The sequence below is a fragment of the Mus pahari genome, chromosome 5, assembly GCF_900095145.1.
Source record: "Mus pahari chromosome 5, PAHARI_EIJ_v1.1, whole genome shotgun sequence".
NCBI lineage: Eukaryota > Metazoa > Chordata > Mammalia > Rodentia > Muridae > Mus > Mus pahari.
In genome coordinates, this window is record NC_034594.1 from 17,552,378 (window position 1) to 17,578,047 (window position 25,670).

General features: G+C 44.7%; 1 protein-coding gene across 3 annotated transcripts in view; it reads right to left on the reverse strand.

Moving 5' to 3' along the window:
• The window catches only part of Tmem131 (transmembrane protein 131), a 146,679-nt gene extending 132,446 nt beyond the window's left edge, over positions 1–14,233 (reverse strand). For 2 of the 3 annotated variants that reach the window (XM_029538483.1, XM_029538482.1), the window contains exon 1: positions 13,749–14,223. In XM_029538483.1, the coding sequence (XP_029394343.1) occupies positions 13,749–13,944 (196 nt within the window). In that variant the 5' untranslated portion in view covers positions 13,945–14,223. Of the gene's footprint in view, positions 1–13,748 lie in introns of all 3 variants that reach the window. The other variant, XM_021197667.2, reaches the window with a different exon arrangement.
• Positions 14,234–25,670: the final 11,437 nt, after the last annotated feature.

The following is a 25,670-nucleotide window of genomic DNA, read 5'->3' on the forward strand; positions in this document are numbered from 1 at the left end:
AGCCTTCTGTCCAAAAACCTAATTTTTAAAGTAGAAAACTGAAGCTGGGATTGCAGCTCTGTGTGGGGGGCTTCTTAGCATGCCCAAGGGCCTGGGTTGAGCCCTAGCATGGAAAAAGAAGTAGAGACAAGAGAAATCAAATATAGAAAAACCGCAACAAAACAGTATTTCTATAGATGACCAGTGTATTGGATGTAACAGTATTGGACCGTAGGAAAGCAAGGCCAGCAAGCAGGTAATCCAGCACAGCCCGTGTGAAGCTCAGCACAGAGCCCAATCCGAAAGGTCAGCTGGAGGTCAACTTTATCCTGTCTACTACATGGCTATACAGAGCTTCTAAAATGGAGTAGAAAGAGGTAAGACAGGAAGCCATCCAAAGAAATAAAATTTGTTAAAGTTAATAAAAAACTTAACCTACAGATCCAATAAATACCTAAAGGCCGAAAATCAGTTTTCACCTTAAAACAAGCAAACAAACAAACAAAAAAACCCATAAAATACAAACAGCAAATTATATCCTAAAAAGGCAAAGCAAACAATAAAAATGCATCAGAAATAAGCCTAGCACTGAGAAGGTCAAGGCAGACTCTTCAAGAAGGGGTCTTCAAGGGCAGCTTGGGCAATGATACTCATCACAAGAACAAATGATAAATACCAAGGGTGAGAGAGGCCTTGTAAAAAGTAAAAAGACATAAGGAAATATTAATCCCAGCACTTGGGAGACAAGAAGCAGGCAGATTTCTGAGTTCGAGGCCAGCCTGGACTACAGAGTGAGTTCCAGAACAGCCAGGGCTACACAGAGAAACCCTGTCTCAAAAAAAACAAAAACAAAACAAAACAAAAAGAAACCAAAAAAAAAAAAAAAAAAAAAAAAAAAAAAAAAAAAAAAAAAAAAAAAAAGCATCATCAGAAGATGGCCTAGTATGTTTGAAGCCACTCTAGCTGAGACTATAACCAAGTAAGGCTTCCATTGGAAGCTGATAATGGGTTCAAAGGTATTCATTTAGAGTTGATCACANAAAAAAAAAAAAAAAAAAAAAAAAAAAAAAAAAAAAAAAAAAAAAAAAAGCATCATCAGAGAATGGTTTGTGATGTTTGAAGCCACTCTAGCTGAGACTATAACCAAGTAAGGCTTCCATTGGAAGCTGATAATGGGTTCAAAGGTATTCATTTAGAGTTGATCACATGGACACCCTCTGTCAGAATGCCAGTCATCTTACAGGAACCACCCAGACTTCGGTCCATTACTCTCCTGACTGGAGCCCACTAATGGATCCCTTAAGCCCAATACCTGCTTGTGCCCACCACGCCCACTTGCAGCTCCGTGGTGTTCCAGCACCCACCCACCATTTCCACATTCTACTTACACTTTATCAACTTTCCCAATGCCATAAAAAGTTGTCTACACATTTAAGTTCTATCAGAACAAATAAGAGAGAACTGATCTTAAGTTATGTTTCCTAGCTCACAAGTGTTGTTCACTGAGTCTATTATGACCTTCAAGAACACCTTTCCTGGTTCTTAGGAGTTTGGTCTTCAGGCATTTGTTCTTGCTGCTAACACTAAAGATAGCTCCCTGCAGTGTCTGAACTATTTTAAGGCTACATTTGTTTTAAAAAGCCACACTATACAGAGAAGCTCACTGAGCAGATGAAATTGTAAGCGGCAGCGGCCGGCACGGGCAGCCCAGCCTGGGCACACCTCTAGGGACACTTGTTCAGTCTCAAACTGAACGGAAAAGACTGATAGGTTCTCAGAGGAAACAGACTCAGGGGAGCTCAGGTGGGAGACTGCTGCCTGATGTCCTTCACAGGGCCCACCATTTCACCAGATAAAGTGTAACCTCTACTTCTGATAATGCTTAAGACTAAAGTATTTCAGAACACTGTATCGAGAACATCTGACTTTAATCAAATACTTCAATCATACTTGGAAGTGAGACATCTAAGGCATCCCTACCTTAGTGACTAAAATAAAGCAAGGTGCCTTTTTAACTCCTTACATCTAGCACTGTTCTCAAACTCTAGCCAATGCAATAATGCATACAAAAATAATAGAGATCAATATTAGGTAGAGAAACTGCTATGCTATTTAATCAATTTGTACCTATAAAAGTGCCAGTTTCTATAGCACAAGTTAAAACACACACACACACACACACAAATACACACACACACACACACACACACACACACGTGCGCGCACATGAATTTTATGATCTGCAGCACAAAACAGATGCATGAAGATGAAATTCTAGTGAGCATACAATTGTTACACACAGGGCTTCGTGTGGCTTTTGAGGAATAACAACAAAGCTAGAAAAATAAGAATTGTAGATTTGACAGATTAAAAAAGAATAGAGGGGGCTGGTGAGATGGCTCAGTGGGTAAGAGCACCCGACTGCTCTTCCAAAGGTGCAGAGTTCAAATCCCAGCAACCACATGGTGGCTCACAACCATCCTTACCAAGAGCTGACTCCCTCTTCTGGAGGGAGCTACAGTGTACTTACATATATAATAAATAAATAAATTAAAAAAAAATAAAAAAAATAAAAAACAATAGAAAAATAAAAAATAATTCCAAAACAAATAGAAGCTTGGAAAAACACTGTCTTTAATTAAGCACATATTTAAGTTTGGTTTTTTTTTTTTTTAATCAAATGTCACTGGGGAAAATAACAAAAGAAACAATCAAGTAGAGATAGAAATAGCCAGCAAATGTTTCAAAGTGCCCAGGCTTACTACAGTAACTGTTTCATCACAATGTGACTTAATGATTTAAAAAAAAAAAAAAAGTAACAGTCAGTATGTGGAAGTGGCTGCCCTCATACAGTATGTTGAAACAATAGTTTTCTTCATAGGCAATCTGGCAATTACACTTTTGAAGTGGGAAACAGAGGGGCTGGTGAGATGGCTCAGAGGTTAAGAGCACTAATTCCAGAGCTCATGGCTCACAACTTCAGTTCCAGGGGGATCTGATGCCCTCATCTAGCTGCTGTGAGAACCAGGTACACAAGTAGTCCAAAGGTATATATTCATGTAAAACACTCAGACACATAAAAACAAATCTTTTTAAAAAGAAAGAGGAAGGTGCACTAGGGTGTGGGTTCTCATGGAAATGAAGCAAACCAATCTTTAAAAAAAAAAAAAAAAAGATTTATTTATTATTATATCTAAGTACACTGTAGCTGACTTCAGACACACCAGAAGAGGGCATCAGATCTCATTACGGGTGGTTGTGAGTCACCATGTGGTTGCTGGGATTTGAACTCAGGACCTTTGGAAGAGCAGTCAGTGCTCTTACCCGCTGAGCCATCTCGCCAGCCCCGAAGCAAACCAATCTTTCACCACTTATTAAACTTTATTTAATGATCTGTTTTTAGTTATATAATTTTTTTTAACTTAAAAAAAGAAAACAAAAAAAAAAACCAACAACAAAAAAACAACCCTCTGCCAGGCAGTGATGGTACACACCTTTGATACCAGCATTAGGGAGGCAGAGGCAGGCAGATCTCTAAGTTCAAGGCTATCCTAGTCTACATAGGGAGTTCCAGGACAGCCAGGCTACACAGAGAGACCCTGTCTTGGAGGTGGGGGTGTGGGAGATGCAACTCCCAAAGTCAAGCTGTAAGCTGTAAGCATGGAAAGAGCTCACACGTATCACACCACCTCTCCTTATGGAAAGCTAGAACCTTGAGTAAATTGTCACAAGTCCTCCAGCAGTACTTGGGCCTTACCCCACAGGTACACTCCAGCCAAGGCTAAACAATATGAAGCAGAGAGGGAGGCTGTCATCATGTGAGAACTGAATATGCTGAGGTTCTTGCTCACCACACTGGAGAGAGAGCACAAAAAGACTCAGGAAACCTGAACGGCTACCACGCAGGAGTGTCAGGGAAGCACGTTAACTGACACACAGCCTGAAAGCGCTGGGAACCAAGTGTGTAAAGAGGGCATCAGTTCAGAAGCACTTTCTCTACACTCTGGGTCACCCTGAATGGTCACTGTTTGTGGCTTCCCCCTCAGCTAGCTTAGATTCAGGTGTGCTGCAAAGGCCCAGGTCCCAGAGACAGCACCCCTGGTGCAAAGAAGAGTGGAGAAAACCACGAGAGCTGGGACCTGTGCTCTTGGTGTGTCCTAGACACGTGCTCAACAGCTCTGCTCTGCCACAGCCTCCCACCATGCTTTGCCACAAACCTAAGAGCAATGAGCCTAAATGGCCACGGACCAAAATGTCCATAGTGTGGGCCAAAATAAACCTTTTTATCTATAATCTCGTTATCTCAAGTATTTGTTAGAGTAACAAAATTACACCAATGCAGAACTCGACACATGCCTGCACAAACATAAAGGCCAACTGTCCCACTATGTCACCTCAGGCTGGATTCCAATGCAACTTCCTACCTCAGCCTTCTCGGTGCTAGGACTACAGGCAGGGCTAGGACTAGTGATAACACATCCTAACCTCAAGAAGCCCACAATACTCTCTAACTGTAAATGCATCCAGATGCAGTCAGGAAAGAATTAACAATATTCAGAAATGGTCTCTTATAAGAATCTATAGGAGTCCAATAAGACTGGATTGAATCCCAGCCTCTATCTTCTTTCTTACATCTCCCTCTTTGGCACGATTCTTAAAAACCTTCTCAGAGGCCCAGACATTAGCCCAAGCAAAGCTCCTGGGCAGTAACCACAGCTACTCAACAAAAAGTAACTCCCTGCATCCAGAACGCCACAGTTGCCTGCTGGCAGCGCTAACCACGACTACTCATACAAAGGAGCTCCCTGTATCTAGAACATAACCATGACCACTATTGCACCCCCAGAAAGAAACTCTCTGCAACTAGACCGTGCCCTGGCTTGCTGGGTGCTGACTCCACTTGCTAACTAGGGAGCAGCATTTCAGAGGAACCTGGATCCACAGCAGCATTGTAAAAAGTGGTCCAGCTTTATCTGAGTGCCGCCTGAAAGCACCCCGCTCTACCAATTTTGGAATGACAAACTGCATCTTGAAGCATCTAGAAATGCAGGTGAGATATGCAAAGCACATCTGTGTACTAACAAACTCCTTCTAAAAACGTATCGCTTCTTTTACCATCATTATTCAACCAAGAAAACCCTGTCAGTCCTTGCCATGTCTTCAGTACAGACTGCTCACACTGTCAGTTACAGTGAAGTTACCTTACACAAACTCCCAAACCTTACTGCAGATGCAGTTTTTAACTAGTGCATTCTTTGATACAAATGTAGTATTATATACTACTATATCGAAAATTTAGTTTTTAAAAACATATCTGCCAGGGCTATAGAGATAACTCAGCAGTTAAGAGCACTTTCTGCTCTCCAAAACAATCCAGGTTTAGTATCTTACTTCCACACCAGGTGGCTCCTGACTGGAACTGCAGCTTCCAGGGATCAGACACCTCTGGCCCCTCAGGCATCTGCATGCACATGGGGCACACAGCCCATGCAGACATCTCTCCTCTCTGGTTCCCAGCCCCCGTCCATCTCCCTCTCTTCCCTTTCTCACTCTCACTCTTTCTCCCCAGTTTTGTTTTTGGTGGTGGGATTTGTTTGTTTGTTGAGACAGCTAGATAATGTTTCACTATGTAGCCCTGGTTGGCCTAGAACTTACTATGTAGACCAGGCTGGCCTCAACTTGTAGTAATCTTCCTGCTTCCGTGGTGTACACCACCATGTCCAGCTCATCAAAGGAAGTACTAACAGAATGAAAAGGCAGCATGTGGGCGTGATGGCGCACGCCTTTAATCCCAGCACTCGGGAGGCAGAGGCAGGCGGATTTCTGAGTTCGAGGTCAGCCTGGTCTACAGAGTGAGTTCCAGGACAACCATGGCTACACAGAGAAACCCTGTCTTGAAACAAACAAACAAACAAAACAAAAAAGAAGAAGAAGAAGTGAAAGGAAGCTCTTGAGGAGATATCTGCACACCTATCCTTGTGGCATGATTCATAAAACCCAAAAGGCAGAGGCAGCCCAAGTGTCCATGGATGAAGGGACAGATGAAACAGGAGGTATGTCCATCTTAAGGAGTGTTACTCTGTCTTTAAAGGTTAAGAAACCACAGACAGCTTGGTGTCTGGAAAGAGGAGCACAAGGGTCTGGCTGTGACTGCTAACCCTGAGTAAACAGCTGGGCAGTGCATGCTCGTAATCCTGCTCCAAACAGTGGGGGCAGACCTCATCTATCAGCAAGACCCAGGACCCTGGGACTTGTGAGAAGCCCTGATTCAAAGCACAAGGTGGGGAGGGGGGCATACTAGTGCACACTCCCAGCACTCAGGAGCCAAAAGCAGCCTGAACTCTATGAGTTTGAGACCAGCCTGGTCTACATAGTGAGTTCCAGGACAGCCAGAACTACATAGTGAGACCCTGTCTCAAACAAACAAAGAAAAAAACAAAACAAAACAAAAATCAAGGTGGGGCAGAGGCAGGCAGATTTCTGAGTTCGAGGCCAGCCTGGTCTACAAAGTGAATTCCAGGACAGCCAGGGCTATACAGAGAAACCCTGTCTCAAAAAAACAAAACAAACAAACAAACAAACAAACAAACAAAATCAAGGTGGGAAACTTAAGGATAACACCTGTGCCCACATCCACACACATACATAACTGCACAAAAAAAAAAAAAAGAAAAAGAAAAAGAAAAACAGGCTAGAGGGTAATAGCAAGGTAGGAAAGGCAAATACTGTGTATTCCCTACCACATACTGTGGGTATTCTCTAGCATATACTGTATATTCTCTACCATATACTGTGTATTCTCTTCTATATACTATGTATTCTCTACCATATTGGCATCAACGATACATAGTACTGAAATTCCTGCAAAGTGACATAAAAGCAGAGGGAAGGAAGAAGAGGGAGGGTTGTGTAGGAGCAAATAGTAACAAGGTAACATGACATCTGTGTATGAAAATGTCATAATGAGGGCTGGTGAGATGGCTCAGTGGTTAAGAGCACTGACTACTCTTCCAAAGGTCCTGAGTTCAAATCCCAGCAACCACATGGTGGCTCACAACCATCTGTAACGAAATCTGATGCCCTCTTCTGGAGTGTCTGAAGACAGCTACAGTGTACTTACATATACTAAATAAATAAATAAAATTAAAAATAATGTCATAATGAAACCTGTTATTCTGTACACTCAAAACGGAATAATAAAGAATCCAGGCTGAACATGACTGAAGACAAATATTATCCCTGCACTCAGGAAGCTGAGGCAGTAAGACTGCTGAGTTCAAGTCTAGCCTGGGCTATAAAGATTCTGTCTCTTTTAAAAAAAAAAAAAAAAAAAAAAAAAAAAGCCACACACATGATGGCATATGCCTAGAATCTTACCTACTTCATTTGGGAACAGTAAGGTTCCAAGTTCACTTAGCTAAGTTATCTAGCACACTCGAGTCCAAGCTAGGCAACCTAGGGAGAACTTGACACAGTCAAAATACAAGTTAAAAAGAACCAGGGGACAGCTGAGTGACAGGGCACTTACACAGCACCACCACGGCCATGGGTTCAATCCCTAGTACCTAGGAAAGCAAGGAGAAGCTGTGGCTGCCTGCCTGGGGGCTGCCTGCCTGGGGGCCCATCACTATAGAGTCTCCAAAGGAGGTCCTAAGTCTGAGGCCAACCTGGCCCACACAGAGAGAAATGGACATTCTAACACATGCTGCCACACAAGCTTCACAGACATTATACCAAACAAAATAAAACAAGCCAGAAAGACAGTGCTGCGGGAGTCCACTTAGAGATTAGGCAGCTCTCATCAAACTCAGACACTGTGGCCAGGATAGTGGAGTAGTGGAGAGAAATGGGAGTTGTTGATAGGCAAAGGGTTTCTTTCCAATGATGATTGATGAAAGAGTTCTGGGGACCTACTGTAGAACACATGAATAAACTTAATGTAACTGAACTGAACACCTAAAACGATTGATATGATAAATTTTGTGGATTTCATTACAAAAAGACATACAAACAATGCAAGCTTTACACTCTTATCATGACAGAACATGTCAAGGGTCCTCTTTGACCTTAGACATTTTTCAAACCTTTGTCCCATGTACGGTATCAAACTGAATGAAGCAAAGTGAAGCTTCTCAAATGTCTCTGTAAGAAAAACCAAAGCACTAGAACCAAGCTTCTGCTGAAACCCTGGGGTTCAAACTCATCTCTGAAGGAGACTTCATTCTCTAGCAAAGCAAAATCTCTGGCCACAGTGGCACCTGCCTGCAATCCCAGCACTCAGGAGGCTGAGGCAGGAGAATAAGAAGTTGGAGGCCAGCCTGGGCAACACAGTTAGGATTCTGTCTCAAAGTCAAACAGTGAACAACACTGCAAATTCTACTACTCCCAGCCTTCGAATGCTCTTTAGTACGTTTTAATCTAGGACAAACTTCCAAGAATAATGCCCAGGTCTAAACCAACCTGTCATTCCAAAAAGAGCCAAGGAGTATTTGCAGAATGCAATATTGCTTAACTCAAGCAACAAAAACAGGCTTCTAACTCATCAAACACAACAGTCAGTAGCTACCAATAGCAAATATTCAATACCCTGGACTATCCACTAATAGGAAAGTTTCTTTTTAAGAATTCTGATGATCCAGAATGGGCTATGAGCATTTTAATGTTTACCAAGTTGATAGAATATGACTACTGAAATTCAAGGAATTAGCTGGGTGTAGTGGCACACAGCTTTAATCCCAGCCCTCGGGAGGCAGAAACAAGCAATCTACTCCAGTTCAAAACCAGTCTACACAGCTAGTTCCATGACAGTCAGGGAGAGACCTAGTCATAGAAAATACAATAACAAAACCAACTAACTGGTGCACTGACACGCTTGATCTTTCTCCAGTAAGAACTTAGCATGACACATACAGGCATGCATGCTCACTGGGAACCACTGGTTCGGCTCAGGGAAACAATGGTTTAAGGGAACCAACCCTAGCCTCACCAGTTACCAGCTATTACCTGAGTACTATACCAGTCTCACTATTTTGAGGATCTGAAAATGTTAAAAAGTCCTGGAGTCAAGGCAGCGGTGGTCTATTATTTATTTACTTTAATTATGTGTTTGCTGTGCATCTGTGTGGGGTGCTGTGTATGAATGTAGGGGAGCATCCGAACTCCCAGGGGAGGAGTTATGGGCAGCTGGGAGCCTCCCATATGGGTGATGGAAGAGCATACACATTCCTAACACTGAGCTATCTCTCCAGCCCCAGGAGTGAAGGGTCAGATAGGTATAACAACTCATTCTAGTCATAAGTGGAAGCAGCATGTGGGAAAGGAAAAATGGTGTCACCAATATCCTACTGTCACACTTCCTAAGGACAACTACATCTGAGGACTTTTACCTATCTTTGACTCTAAACTCCAAGTCATCAGTTTAAAAAAAAAAGGAAGGTGAGATCATTTCACGCAAATCTTCATTCAGGACTATGTCTGTGCTGCAGGTCCAGGCAAAGGAGACTGGGGGATCACTTAATTGACTGCTGATATACAATGAATGAATAGATACCACATGCTTCAAAAGAACAGGACTATACACAAACAGCAAAAGTTGGGAGGCAGGAGGCTGTGTACTGGGCACCCTGAGCTGAATGATGGAGGTCGTAGGAAGAGCTGACCAAAGGAGGGGTCACGGGCATTGGCACCACCTAGTAAAGGGTCAAGACTGAGTTCAACGTGGCCGAGGAATAACACGGCACTAATGAGAACTGGGAAATGGACGGCAGTGTAAACTAACCCTGCCCAGACTTTAGTGTATGCTGTTGGCCAGACACACAGATGCAGACAGACACCATCCAACTGGCACATGCAGCAGTGACAGCGGGCTAGGACACAGTAACAACCAAGAAGTACAAAGTCCATTCCTCACATAAGGCCCAAGCTGCTCTCAACAGACAAAATAGAGAATTCAGACCCCTTGGTTTGCAAACCAAAAAGAAATCTCAAGCCACAAGAGAGAGCATTTCTAAGATACTGAGAACCCAGTCAAGACAAACTTACTGTGCCGCCTCGAGGAACATGTTTTATCAAGAGTCCGGGTAACAAATCAGATGATTTTACAACTACTTCCAAAGCTCATCTCTTCAGAGGTGCCGACGAGGACTCACTGTAAGAATTTACAGGAAGAAATACTGGGAAGAGGAGAAGACGCTTATCAGCAAACAAAGGGCATACTTCCCCACGACAGGGCTCCAATGTTTCTGACTACTAAACAGCTTTTAGAAAAAGCAAAACAAGCTCACTCATCAAGTGTTCACTCTGTACCACCCTATTTAACAGGCTCTAAATTAAAATGTAGCCATTCCACCCAGAGGGCAAAACACCTCACTCTCCTTAAAATGTAGCTTTACATTAGAAAGTAAACATCTTTCTAATCTATTCTATGTGCCCAAGACAGACAAATCACTAATAGGCTTTTATCTCCCTTCTTCGGGCCTTCAGTCCTAAGCAATGGGTTCTTATGCTTTGCATAGAGAATACCATTTTCTGTATACGACACAAATACAGCTGAAAATAAAAGTTATGCATGAAACCATCACACACGGGCAGAAAACAGAAAGATAGATATAGATAGATAAAGTGTCTTAATAACACTACAGACTTGGCCTTGCCTTGAACTACCAATTAATGGAAACACATGAGGCCTTCAGATTCAAACTGTCACTGAATGAAACACTCCAAAATTCAGCCCCAAGCTTTATTTACTAGGTATGTAAATGGTAAGTTTAGAGTAAGTCAAAAGGCACCATACCTTCCAAAATCCACTTTACAATGAAATGAATAAGATATTTTAAAAACTCATCAGCTGGGATGTGAGGGCGGGGGAGGCTTGGCAGTGGAAGAGTACTTTCTGCTCTTGCAGAGGATCGGGCTACTCAGGTCTAACGACCAGCATCAGACATCTCACAACCATCCATAACTCCAGCTCCAAGGGATCTTACCCCTTATTCTGTCAAGCACAGAGTATTCATATAGCACACAAGCTTAGAGGCAGGCAAAACATTCAAACACATAAAAACTTAAAAAAAAAAAAAAAGGCCTGCTTACCATAATGACTGACTTATAACTCAAGATTCCACCAAAAGTCATAACAAATATGTATCTTCACTATGCATATTTTAATTATTTATTTATTACAGATAGACAGACAGAAAGAGAAAACTTGTGACACTAACCAAGTTAACTGTAGTAATTATAGTGACTTTATGTCTGACAACTATCTCAAAGTCTTTACAAACATTCAAGCGCAATCCAAGGTCCTTTTCCTCTGGACCAGAGATAACACACTTCACAGATCAGTTAAGATGTGTGCTAAGATACTCGTCCTATCTTAAAACAAGGAATGGCTCCTGTAGCCACGTGGGTCAAACACTCGGAACCTCATCAGCTTTGCCTGCAGCTCTCCTTAGGAGACAGTGACTTCTACTTTGTCTTGATTTTCTAGGAAATTCTACTGCAATGAAGGAAAAAATACACAAACATACAAAATACCCAGAGAACAACCACAGAATTTGCTGGTAGATCCCTTCCTGGAAAGGTCAAACCATATTACTTGGCACAGAAGATCCTCAGGGAGTAAAGAGATAAACTACGCTTAGCTGTGGTTGTAAGTCTGACCAAACTTCATGAAAAAACAAAAAACAAAAAACAAGAAACAAAAACCAAAAACTCAACAGCACTGGGGCAAATGTTATATTAGTGCCACATCAGAGGCCAAAGACATTGTGTCACAGTCCTGGGTGAAAATCAATTCCATTTTCTCTACTTATTCAAAATAAAAACATGACTGGAATTTGATCTAGAAGCATGTTTTGAGAGTAGAACATTTATTGAGAGATTTTTTTTGGAACATTTGATTAAAACCAGACCTATTTATGAAAGACTAAGGCATATGATCTATATTAATATAATTACTCCTAATATCTTACTTAAATAACTATTTGGTCCATACAAATTGTTCCCCCAGATACTACATAACCACAAAGGATGTCTGATTCAGCCAGGCCCAGTGGCTGATTCAATCACTTCCTTTCATACTTAACACCCTGGCAGCTATTCTACAGGCCCAGTCCTTACATATATTCATGAATATTAGAGAGGTGTATGGACACTAGGAAGTTATGCAAATGGAAATACACAAATATATTTTAGACTAATGTCCTCAAACAATAACTTTATTTACTTAACTGTACCCCCAAAATTAGTGCATAAAGTGACAACTGAAAAATAATACACTTTAGAAGGACAATGAAAACTTAGATTCAATCACTACTTCAGTTCCCAGTTCGTGAGACTCAAAAGCACCTAGCTAGGTGCCTATACCACACAAGGCAATCAACAGCAAAGCAAAGCAAAGCAAGTGCCCCGCTAGGTCACAGCGAAGCACACAAGCACACATGCCCATTCAATTATCAAACTATAAAGGGCTTACTCAACACACATGTGCAAATGTTGGCTACCATGGCCATCCATAACAACACTAAACTAGCAGGGGATCATAAATAAGAAGAACTATGACAATCTCAGGCCTAACCATCTTAAAGCAGCATTTTTTTAGTGCTTAAAATAATCTTGCCGCTGCCAAATCCCTGCTTGCCTGTTAACCACTCTGATGCTGCTTATAGAGTTAAATGAGGGAATATAATGTCTCTAAGGGAAATAAATAATAAACTGACACAGAGTTGCACTTTAAGCTAATCTGGTTTACTTTGCAGCTGCCAGCCAGTAACAGCGACTTTATAACCATACCGGAAAACAAAAATAATCTAACTAGTTTTCTTCTTAGAAAAAAAAAAAAAAAAAAAAAGCAGCATTCACTGTGAATTAATTCATGAAGGCTCTGTGACTGCTCACACTTCTCCTTGGGCTCATGTTCAGAAACAGGTAGTCCAGAATACCACCCCACCCCCCCAAAATCAGTCTTGATCTTCAAGATTGCAAAGTAATTTCTGATCTTGTCAAAGTACCAGTTTTACAGCCTTACAATATTAGAGGACTTATTAAAACTGGAGTGCGGCTTCAATTGTGAGTTACAGGTGAAGGGTGTGCAAGCTGGGAACTTGACATTCATTTCTAAGGGCTCACACATCAAAGAGAAAGGCACCGAATTACGTGAGGATATTAAAGCAGAACTGGAAACCGGCTTCCAGTAGCTTACTAGAGGCAAATGAGAGTCTATTTAGGGCTAATAACAAACGATCCTCCATACCGCAATGGGATACTGAAGAATACTAAAGAACCAAGAGCCTCTTCAAAGAGATGTCCCAGCAAATAGAAATTTTATAAGCCGTGTATTGAAGCCTTTCCACTAATCTCGCTTTTTTTTTTTCTTTTTCTTTTTTAACCACCGCATTTTTAAAGTGAGCTCGGTCCGCATGCCCAAATTAAAACCCGACAAAGGGGAAACAAGAAAAGCGTCCCGCGATCGACCTAGCAGGAGTCACCAAGAAGCCTAAAAGCGGGGTGCCTCCTCGCCTAGCGGGCCAAGTGGCAAGAACCCACGAGAGAGCTCGGGAAGTTTTATGGGCACTGACAGCGGACGAGGGAAAGACCGGGGCACCGTGAGGGGAAGAAACCACGGAGCAGCGACAGAGCCGCGGCGCGCGGCCGACGCGGCAGCTCGCCGAACCCCGAGTCGCCGGCTCGGGACGGGGCTCGACCCAGCAACTTCGCGCCGACGCCGGCGCCCGCCGCGGGCCTCCCACTGCCGCCCGCCGCCGGCAACCCACCTTCCTTCTCGGCCCGCGCCGCGGCCACCACGAGGGTCATCACCAGGTGCAGCGCTCCCAGGAGGCCGGCGGCTGCGCTCCGAGGACCCCCGCCTCGGCCGGCCGCGGGCTCCAGCCCGGCCGCGGAGGACGTGGAGGCGGCGGCGGCGGCGGCGGCGGCGGCTGCTGCTGCTGCTCCTCCCGCCCGCTTCCCCATCCTGGCGGGCCGGGGGCCGCCGAGCTCGAGGTCCGGCGCGACCCTTCTCCGCGAGGCGACGGCAGCGGCGCGGGAGCCGTGGTCCGGGCTGTGGCCGCGGTGCCGGAGGAGAGAGCGGTTGTGGGCCCAGGGCTCGGGCTCCCGGCGTGGGTCTGGGTCGGTGCGTGCGTGGGAGCGAGAGTGTCAGTCACAGCCTCGGCATCGGCATCGCCTACGAAGAGCCGGAACGGAGAGGCCGCGGGTCAGGCACGGCGGGCGGCCATACTGGAAACGGGCAAGGACCGCGGGCCCCGGCGCTGGCCTCTGAGGGGCGGGGCGGAGCGCAGGGGCCCGCCCCCTCCGTGCCAACACCCGGGCGGCCCGCCGGCTCGCGTGTTCGCCGTGGACCCCGTGAGCTCCGACTCCTCACCCCGCCCTCGGAACCACACGGGCTTCACCGACCGGATCGGCCGGGGCGGCCAACCGCACCCAGTCACCGCTGCACGGCCCGGGAGAAAGAAGGAAAGGGACCCGGACCGGCCAGGAGTTAAGATGGCGGCCGGAGCTTCACGGAGGCAGTGATGGCAGTCACGTGGGAGACGGGGGTAGCCACGCTGCGCAGCCGCCTTGGTGCGTGGGCGGGGCCCGGCCGCGCCTCCGACGCCCGGACGAACCCGGGTCTAGTGGTACTGCAACGTCGGAGCCTTCCAGAGGTCTGAGTGCGCATCCGGAGTCCAGCGCCGACAGTCCGTGCCAGTGATTTCTCCGGTCGCACCTCTGCCCCTCGGTGGCTTTGACGTGGGGAGTGTTCAGGGTCCGATTCAATTTCTTGCAGTGCTTCCTTGAGAACGGGGGACCTGCTCTGTTTACATTTGTGACTTCCAAAGCGTACCCAAGAGGGACTTAATGGGACCCTCATACCTCTTGTTCACAGGAAGCCCTTTTTATGCTGTTTGCTTGCTTGTATTTGGAAACTTACCATGTGTGCAAAAAGCATCAGTTGGGGCTGGGTGGGGGAACAAGGCGAGGTGTGCCTCCCTAGAAGCCAGACTGGGTTTCCTCTGACTTGGAATGATTAATATGTTTCTATCCGCATACTCCTTTCAAAGGCCAAAATCAAACATGGTGTGTCTTAGTCTCCTGTAAGAAGCACCCCATGTCTCCCAGGTTAAAGTTTGAGTGTGTGTGTGTGTGTGTGTGTTTCTGTGTCTCTGTGTTTTTGTGTGTCTGTTTGCTCTCTACAAGTCTTAATCTAGGCCCTTTTGGGAAGGGGAAGGAAGGATATTGTCACAGTTTGGTAGCCTGGACACTTCCCCCCCCCCCCCCCAGAGCCTAGCCCCAGAGTCTTTTTTTTTACTTTTCTCAGCTTTTGGTTGAGTTAGTCGATCTATTTAAAAGGCCACATTTGCCTATTGCATGTCTTAGAACAAGCTAGAAAAGAAAATGGGATTTCAGAAAACCTTTTTTAAAAGGTACTCAACGTTCTCCCTTCTACTGTCGTCCTGTTTGTGAAGCAAACATGTAAATTAATAATACATTTTGAAGGCGTCCTGCTGGCTTTTGGTTTGCCCCCCACTCCCACCCCCACCCTCACCCCCAAGGCAGCCTCCTTCTGTAACCTAGGTTGACCTAGAACTCACTGTGAGCCCAGGCTGGAGTGGAACTCACTGTGTTCCTTAAAAGTTCTTACAATACTGGGATTAGAGGCTTGTGCCACCATCCCTAACTGCTGTTTTAAAGAACATTAATTTTTGAATACTAGCACTGAATTTAAGTTCGTCGTTTTCAGTGCTGGGTATCCAACCCAGGGCTTAAATTTTCTTCGTAATGTAATGAAATCTCAAGAATTATCTCTAAACTGGCTTTTGAAATGTGCCTAAGATAAGAGATTTATATGGAAGGTTGCTAACACTGGAAGAAATTAAGCTCAAGGAAATGTAAGTGCTTCACTGGGTCATAGTTTAGCTTCCAGGGTGCTGGCAATAGCCCTTGCTCCACTGCCAAACGCTAGGCAAGCAAGTCCCTCCAACCTTGAAAAGTTCAGTTCTCTAAAGCAGGCATCAACCACATTCCATATTAGCCCTAGGCTCAAAAGCCCCTTGGGAAACAATTTGCATGTGTCATTGGCCCTTGAACATACATACACGAACATGTTCAACAGAGGTCAGCTTCTCATGAATCTACTGCCTCTGCAGCAGGCCCTTCTTCTTAACCCAAGTTCTTTCCAAGACCCTATACCTAACTGTGTATATTTGAGCTGTGTTCTTATTTTTAAATGGCTCCTTGGAATACTTGAACAGGCTTTTACCTGACTCTTTAGAGGCAGCATTTGGGCAGGGGCAGCCCTAACAGGCAAGGTAGTCTTAGGCTGGCCTGTCCTCAGTAACACCAATTAAAGAGACGATTGAGTGAAAAGCAGGGCAAGGAGATTTATTCAGTGTGGCCACAGTGGGAAGAGGAGGGTTAAAGTTCCCCAACCCCATCTAACAGTGTAACACAGGTTAAAGTTTAAACCCAGGGCAAGAGGTAGTCATACGCCAGGGCAGTGGTGGCAAAAAAAAACAAAAACAAAAACAAAAAAAAAAGAGGTAGTCATACATAAGCAGCCTTTTTTTTTTTTTTTTCTTTTTGTTTGCTTTTTTCAGGCTGGTCTCAAACTCAGAAATTTGCCTGCCTCTGCCTCCCGAATGCTGGGATTAAAGGCGTACGCTACCACGTCCGGCACATAAGCAGTCTTGATCAAGGCTTGCTTCTGCCCATTTCTTTCTGTAGTCTCCTTGCAATGTGATCTGAGGAACTATCCAAATTGTGGCAAATCTCTTCCCAGGAGACAGGTTCCTCCTAAGGCTGGCACCCGGGCCTCAGCCTTTCACTTCCCTCATCGGGATATTCCTGGGGAAATTCCAATTCCTTGGGGTCCATCGTTTGAATAGTCTAATGATTGCCAGAGGGAGTGGTTCAAGAGCCTTTTAGATTATCTTTGCCAAGATGGTTCTGGTAGGACTCACCACGGTGAAAACCTCCCCTGTGCATGATGGAGATTGGCAGCATCCTACCTAGAGGGTATGACAAGGCCAGGAGGAATGTACTGGAGTAACCTTTGGACGGTAGCAAGATCTGGATATTGCAGGCGGAGGCTAGTCGCTGGTAAAAGTCAGGGAAAACCCTGGAGCCACTGGTTCTCATCCCTGGGATCTGCCACATCAGGGAACTTGTTGCCAATACAAATGATCCTGCTATTCCCCAGGTCTGTAACACTCTAAACAGAATAAGCTCAGTCATCAACTCTCTGGGTGATTTTTGATACATCCTCCAAACAGAAAATTCACCATTTATTAGCACTGGCCACTTGAGGTTGTGGAGTCTCTGAATCTTTTGTTGTTGTTCATTTTTGTTCTCTACCCAAATGAGGGAATCACCACTGGAGGCAGCAGGTCAAGGGATTCCAGTTCATGTTGGTTTACATCTGAGCCCTCCACTTCATTAGCGCTGTTGATGCTGATGAATGTTACTCAGTTTTGCTGGCTTCTGTTTACTGATCTGTAAAATGGGTATTATGAACTGCCTAGTAAGTTAAAAAAAAATTAAGCAGAGTATGTTGTAAGAAAAAAAAAAGTTTGGAAGAGGTGGGAGGAAGGACAGAAAAGTGGGTGGAGTTGATCCATGCATGTCCAAAAATAGTGTACACCAATGTCTACAGCTTGGAAAGGCCAATGGTTAGAGTATTTCTTTTTCTTTTTCTTTTTCTTTTTCTTTTTCTTTTTTTTAATTGCATTTTGTGTGTGTGCTCGTGCGTGTGCATGTGTGGAGGTGCGAGGACATCTTGGGAAAGTTGCTTCTCTCCTCCCGCCGTGGGCCCTGAGACTTGAACTCAGCTCATCAGGTTCGGCAGCAAATGCCTTTACTTGCTGAGCCGTCTCACAGCCCCAAGAGGGACAATTTTTCAATTTTGCCTATTTATTTTGCAGAGTTGTGTTACTGTGGTGCACATGTAGAGGTCAGAACATACCTTTGGTTCAGTTCTCCCCTCCCCTGGCATGTCAGGGACAGAAATAAGGTCATCTAGATAAGCTGCAGGGTGCCCTTAAGTGCTGGGCGCTCTCTCGAGCTCAAATTATGGGTTGTTTATATTTTAAATAAGAATAAAATGTATATGTAAAACTTATAATGGCTGGCTCAAGGAAGAGTCACAAAAGTAGTTATTAATGAATATCTAGTTTCCAAAACACTATATTAAACAGTGAGTCTTTTAAAAAGAAAAAAAAAAAACACTAACCAATTTACATCCCAAAATGACTAACCCTATCCCTAACCCCGAATATTTAAGGGGAATCCCTACCTCAGGTCAGAGTCAAAGCCCTCATGATGGCTCCCATAGCTCCACACATCCGGGCTCACCATGGTCCTCGATGGCTGTTCCTCCTGCATCCTCTAGGCAAGGTGTAGCTCAGTGTCTCTGGCTGCTGCCATAATGGCTGCACCAGAGCCTACGTACTAGATTCTTCTTCTCCCTGAAGCACCTCCACCTGCTCACCAACACACCTTTGATCACCCCCCCCCCGTGTGTGTATGTGTATTAGTATTCTTATATATTTGAGCACACATACACACACACAGACAGAAGCAGGAAGATAGTGTTGGGATCCCTGGAGCTCTGTGTTTCTGGCTCCCCAAGTGATGCACACGTGCACATGGCTCCCTGCCACTCAATGCTACCCACATCTCCAGGTGCAGCTTTACGCACCAGCCTGACTCCTGCCTCTGCTGTTTCCACGCACCTCTCACAGTCATCTTAAACTGGGATGACCTCTAATCTTCCCTTCCCCAAGCCTACTCCACCCACCACTGTTCTTATCTCCAGAGCAACTCCAGCCCTCAAGTTGTTCAGTGAAAACAAAAACCAAAAACTAGGCATTGCACTCTGTTCAGTCCCAAACTGCTTGTGGCCTCTCCTGCCGGGCTCCGGTGTGGGCTCTGCTCTACCATCTCCCTGGATTTCAGCTAAAGCAGGCTAGATCTTCACTTCAACCTGAAAAAGGGAAAATTTCCACTACTGGCCTCAGCCCTTGAGACATCACCTTGGAATGCGCTGCTGCAATACCTGGTTCTGATCAACTGGAGCTGATCAAGGAACGAACCAGAACTCTTGAGTGACCCCACTATGGGTCCTTATTTGATCCAACTGCAGACTTGTTCCAGTCCTTCAAGCAAAAGGATCTGTCAGTGTTATTTAGCCTTACCCAGAATGCAGCTTCTTGATCCTCAATTAGCATAACCACCAGGGACCGCCCTCCCTCCTTCCACCTTCCCTCTTTCCTGCACTGCACGGAAGGAAACCTTGACTTTTCCCAACTCACAAACTGCTTCTCCAGCAAGTGCCCTTGATTTGTATGCATCCCTGTAGTTTGGGTGGCCTGTGTTTTATACTTGACACTCCTGCAGAGATCCCATCTCAGGCTCAAAGCCAAAGAGCTTCTGATGACTCCCAAAACCCTCACAATCTGTCTTTGACAGCTGTCCCTTCTGCACACCTCCGGGCTTTGTGAATCCCGTCTCCAGCCACTGCCATGCTGGTCACCCCAGGGCCTACTTTCTAGGCACCTCTTCCTCCTCACCAGCATGCCACAGACTACTCCCCTCGCCTTCAGTTGTCTCATTCATGTGTTCTGTTGTTATGAACAAAGCCCACAGCAATGGAGTGACTGAGTGAGAAGCCTATTGTCTCTAATCTTTAGTCTACAGCACCATCTGCTCAGACTAAGCCCTAGACTTTGTGATCTGATTGGTTTCTCGGAGTAACAACAGCCCACAGGACACCTTCTAAAAGGATAAGGTGAAATTGGAGAAACAGGTTTCCCCCCTTGGTGGGTTGCCGTTGCTGTTACTCTTTTAAACAAGAGAAAAACCAAATTCATAAAGCTTAAGCTTTGAGCCTGTTCAATTATGTGAATTACCCTAAGGATGCCCTTGATAGGGCAAATAGGTGGGCTCCTCTGCAGAGGACCGCACGCGGCAGTCCACATTAACAGTGACTCCTCCTATCTGAACAACGGTACTTATTGTTTTTGTTCTTATTTGAGACAGTCTTGCTTAGAAGCCCAGGCTAGCCTCAAACTCATGCCAATCCTGTGTCAGCCTCCCAAATGCTGGAATTCTAGGCAGAAGCTATGGTGCTGGGCTCCTATCTGAGTATCTTTTTATTTATATATGCCTCAATGAAATCGAATTCCTTTCCAATTTACAAACCCACATGAACTAAGATCTTGTCCATGACCACAACCATGCTCACGACCCACCTTCACTAACACATAACTCAGAAATAATACCAGAGGAAAGCAGCTAATGCAATGGCCACAGGTTAACAAGAGTTTGAAGCCAGGTGGGGTGGCAGGGCGCTGGAGAAGCAGAGGCAGGAGGACTGTCACAAGTTCAAGGCCATCCTAGTCTACACAGTGGGTTTCAGGCCAGTTTCAGTATTACTAGTAATACTCTATTTCAACCCTCCACCCCCAAAAAAAACAATCAATCAAATAAACATTAACAGGAAAAGGCTCAGTAAATGATCTGGGGACAGGAAAAGGCTCAGTAAATGATTCTTGAGGGGACTATTTTGTTTAAAAGTTTTCTTCACAGTTTGCTTAGAAGGTGAGAAATGATCTCATAATTAATAATTTTAAATTAGCAAATACAATGTATATTTGCTTACCAGTGTGACAAGATAACTTGTAACAATATATCCTTTGTGGGATGACTTCACAAAGCTAATGGACACTCAGCAGTACCTCACACACTTTATTTTTTTTTTTTTTGAGTAGGAACTCTTAGAGTCTATCTCCTTTGCAGGTCTCAGCATGTAACTTACTATTCACTCTAGTTCCCCTCAACTGTTAGAAAGATTTGAGGCTTTGAGTCCCTTGAGGGGAACACAGGTGAGAAAACTCCACAGTCTCTGGCCTCCATAAAGTATGTCCTGACACTGTGGAAGACACGCAGCTGCTGTGCATGTGGGAGAAAATGCTCATTTGGACAATCTAGTCTGACTTGTGAATAACCATAGCTATCATGATCACGGAGAGCCCCCTGGGGCACTAGAAGAAAGACCTCTAACACTGGGATAAAAGAAAATGGCAGGAACTACTTTTCCATGTTTAGTGAGGCTGGCTTTGAGAAAGCCCTTTTCACTTTGGCCGTGGTATGACCAATACTTGGCCTTACTCAATTTCAGCTTCCATGATTTCCTACCCTTAACAGTGATTAAAAAAAAAAAAGTGAATAGGTTGGTTGTAAGGCCTTGAATGGAGAGTTCCAAGGAGATGTGTAGTGCAAACAAACGCTCATTAGTAACAGTGTTACAACAGTGATTATTGCCAAAAAGGGGAACCAATTAATGGAAAGGTTTATGTGTCTGTGGGATTTTATTTGGCAAAGCACTTTTATAATTTTTAAAGGTGAAAGAATTAAAAATGACCTGCCCTACAGAAATGATGGCAAAAGATCAATTAAGGAATATCATAAGAGGTGAATGAGGGGCTGGAGAGTCGGCTCAGCCGTTAAGAGCACTGGCTGCTCTTCCAAAAGACTGGGATTCAGTTCCCAATAGCCACATGGCAGCTTCTGATTGTCTGTAACTCCAATGCCAGGAGATCCAACAACCTCATGCAGACATACAAGCAAGCAAAACACCAGTTCACATTCAATAAATCATTGGAAACAAACCAAAACCACCAAGGTGAATGAAAGGACTCCCCAATCAGGTTTTCACTAAAACACACTCAATTGTTATTTGGAGGTTTCTGAAATCACCAACTAAAACCCTTGATGTTTTCATCTGCGTTGTGGAGGACGGTTTTGCTCACTAGTTTTTGTCAGCTTCACATAAACTAGAGTTACCCAGGAAGAGAAAACATCAACCGAAGAATTGCCTCCATCAGATTGGCCAGTGGGAAAATCTCTAGGGTATTTTCTTGATTAATAATTAATACAAGAGAGCTCAGCCTACTCTGGGAAATGCCACCCCTGGGCAGGACGTGCTAGATTCTATAAAAGAAGCGAGCCATGGGGAGCAAACCAATAAGCAGCATTCTGCCATGGTCTCCGCTTCAATACTTGCCTCCAAGTTCTTGGATTGGCTTCTCTCCATGCTGGACCCATAAGGCAAATAAATCCGACCCCTCCCCCACAAGTTGGTTTTGGTCAGTGTTTTATCACAGCAATAGGAAGCAAACCAGGACAGAAACTGCAGTGATAAATTTCAGTGTTTCCCTTTCCTAACATACATTCACTCAGGACTGGTGAATAACCTCGACCACCCCGGCAGAGAGAAGGGAGGGTACCGGAGTGTCTTCGGCCATCAGCTGACGTTTCTGACAAGAACTGACAGTTCACTACTTCCACTTTCACACACACACACACATTCTCTAGAACCAGTCAGGTGATCAGAGCTAACTTCAAGACACAGGGCGGGTGGTGGGTGGGTGGAGGGGAGCTCAGTTCTCTTACACAGTTGGAAGAAGGAGATGAGACTATTTATACATAGTCCTGTGACAGGTATTGTCTTCTTTTGGGGGAAGGGAGTGGGTCATACAGAATAAAGAAATGAAATGATGGCTGTTCTGGTTTTGTGTGTCAACTTGATGCAAGCTGGAGTCATCACAGATAAAGGAGTGTCTCTTGAGGAAATGCCTCCATGAGATCCAGCTGTAAGGCATTTTCTCAATTAGTGGTCAACTGCGGTGGGCCCAGCCACTGTGGGTGGTGCCATCCCTGGGCTGGTGGTCCTGGTCTCTATAAGAAAACAAGCTGAGCAAGCCAGAGGAAGCAATCCAGTAAGCAGCACCCTCCATGGCCTCTGCGTCAGTTCCTGCCTCCAGGTTCTTATCCTGTCCTGACTTCCTTTGGTGATGAACAAGAATGTGGAAGTGTAAGCTGAATAAACCCTTTCCTCCCCAACCTGCTTCTTGGTCATGATGTTTGTGCAGGAATAGAAGCCCTGACTAAGGCAATGACCCAAAGGAGAGGAAAAAAAAAAAAAGAAAGAAAACTGTTTTTATTTTCCAGGAGTCCTCAAGTTATAAAGAACAGCCTTACAGTTTGGTTGTTTATTGCCTTGATATATTTTATTATGAATTTTTAAAGGGGGGTTTCTTTTATTTTCAATGACATGTGTGTTGAGGGTTATGTACACAGGAGTATGGGTGCCCGTGGAGACCAGAAGAAAGTATTGGATCTCTTGGAGTTGGAGTCACAAGTGGTTGTGAGCTGTCTGTCATGGGACTAGGGTTCTCTGCATGAAGAATACAAGCTTTTAACCACTGAGCTCTAGTCTCTGGAAATACTTCAATTGTAGGGAAGTCAGGTTTTTTTTTTTTTAATTGTTGAGTTTATACTTTAATAAAAGAAATAGAAGAATATTTGAATATTGAAACAATTTTTTATTAAGATGGGTTTTGCTATGTAGCTCAGCCCAGCCTTGAACTCACAGTCTTCCTTCCTTACCTTCTAAGTGCTAAGATCACAAGCACATCCCACCACACCTGCTTAGCCTGACTGGACGTGTTCATTTGTTTTTGAGACAAGCTCTAACTATGTAGGGTAAGGGAGTTTGGATCTCCTCTATAACCCAAGTTGGCCTCAAACTCATAACCCTCCCATCTCTGCTTTCAGAGTTCTGGGATCACAAGCTTACACCACCATCGCTATCTATTATAGGTATTTAAAAAGAGACCATGCCTTTCAGAAATCCATACAGCAATAGTTATGAATGAAATGGCATAATGAGATTAGTTTTAAAAGAATAGAAGTAGTGAGTGAGGCTACCTATGAGCAAAGATTGGCTATGGATCGGTGATCAAAGTTGAGTGATCAGTACATAGAGATTGGTTGCTTAGGCTAATGCCTCTACTTTTAGATATGCTGGAATTTTCCACAATAAAGAGTGTGAAACACATACAGATACTGCAATATACCCTCAGCCGCCATATCCCCATCCTCCTCAGGTTACTTCCTCTATGGATGGATAACAAGGGACCTGAGACCATTGTTGGTATCCATGGAGCCAACCTAAAAGCTCATCGAGCCCTGGGAAATGCTCACACAAGGAACTCCTGCCTTTGCCCAGCACTTGAAACTAGCAGCTTTTGCCCAACCTGGCAGCATCAACAAAGGGACTGGAGCCTTCCCAGGGCAAGATGGCTCATGTAGCTCACGTGGCCCAAATCCAGCTCTGCACCAGCTCAACTCCTCTGCTTACTCATGATCCTGGCAGGATTCCCAAGTTCCTTCGCGCTGTAACACAGTAAGCAGAGAGGTCTACAATGTCTACGTGGCATTCAAAAGTCTGAGTGTGACCTGGGACATGACATAATGCCGTAGCAGGAATGTTCTTCCTCCCTGAGTCTTCAGCACAGACCTCCTCTGAGCCTGACATCCTCGTGTTAAGCTACTGCATGCCTGTTCCTTATAGAAATGCTTGCTCAGGCAGTCCCTGGGCATGTCTGGATAGATGCCATCCTCCTTCTGAGATCACTGCTACTCTGCTCAGAGATACAATTTGTTGTTCTTGGTGACATTTTCTGCCCTCCCTTGGTGGATGAACTACGAACTCCTATCCCAAAGTAGCTTAATCAGACATTTGCAATTTCTTGTTAAGAGATATGAATGTTAGCAGGGCATGGCGGTGCACACCTTTAATCCCAGCACTCGGGAGGCAGAGACAGGCAGATTTCTGAGTTCGAGGCCAGCCTGGTCTACAGAGTGAGTTCCAGGACAGCCAGGGCTACACAGAGAAACCCTGTCTTGAAAAACCAAAATAAAAAAAAAAGAGAGAGATGAATGTTGAAGATGAGTCTAAATAATACCACTGGCAGAACTTGTATCTGAAATCTGCAGATATTCCCAGGGCCCTGGGTACCACCCTCCTGAGGCCTGTTGCTTAGTGCTTAGTTTCTCTTCTGTTGCTATGACAGAATACTTGGGGCAAAGTAATTTATGAACAAAAACATACTCTTACAGTTCTACAGTCTGAAAAATCCAACATGGCGGGCTATCAGTATCTTATGGGGACCTTCCTGCTCTATGGTAACACAGCAGAAGGGCGTTAATGGTGGGAGGAAGCCAAACTCTTCCTCCGTTAGGAAAGCCAGGGAGCTCACTGTGAGAGCCCCAACCTCAGGGCCCCATCCAATCCTAAGTATCTCACGAAGGCCCACTTAGGTGTTAAGGGTGTTAGAGATACTTCCAAATCATAGCACTCAGTGCAATCGTGTAGATAGGCTGGGGCTCCTTCCTTCCTTTGCTGTGTGCCTTCTAAGTTTATTGATAGATAGATAGATAGATAGATAGATAGATAGATAGATAGATAGATAGATAGATAGATAGATGAGAGAGAGAGAGAGAGAGAGAGAGAGAGAGAGAGAGAGAGAGAGAGAGAAGCTGTGAGTGTTTTGCCTGAGGGGGTCAAGAGGGAGTGCTGGGTCCTCTAGGACTGGAGTTACAGACAGTTGCAGACGGCTCACATGGATACAAGTCATCTTTCTTTTTTTTGAGACAGGGTCTCTCTACATAGCCCTGGGTGACTAGGCTGAGTGGCCTCAAACTCACCAGGATCTACCTACCTCTGCCTCCTGAGTGCTGGTATCAAAGGTGTGTGCCACTATGCCCAGCCTTAATTCATTCTTTTGCTTGCATGTCTGTATGTGTCTGGGTGTGTGTGAATCCAAGGTTGAAACAGGCCATCTTCCTTGATTGCT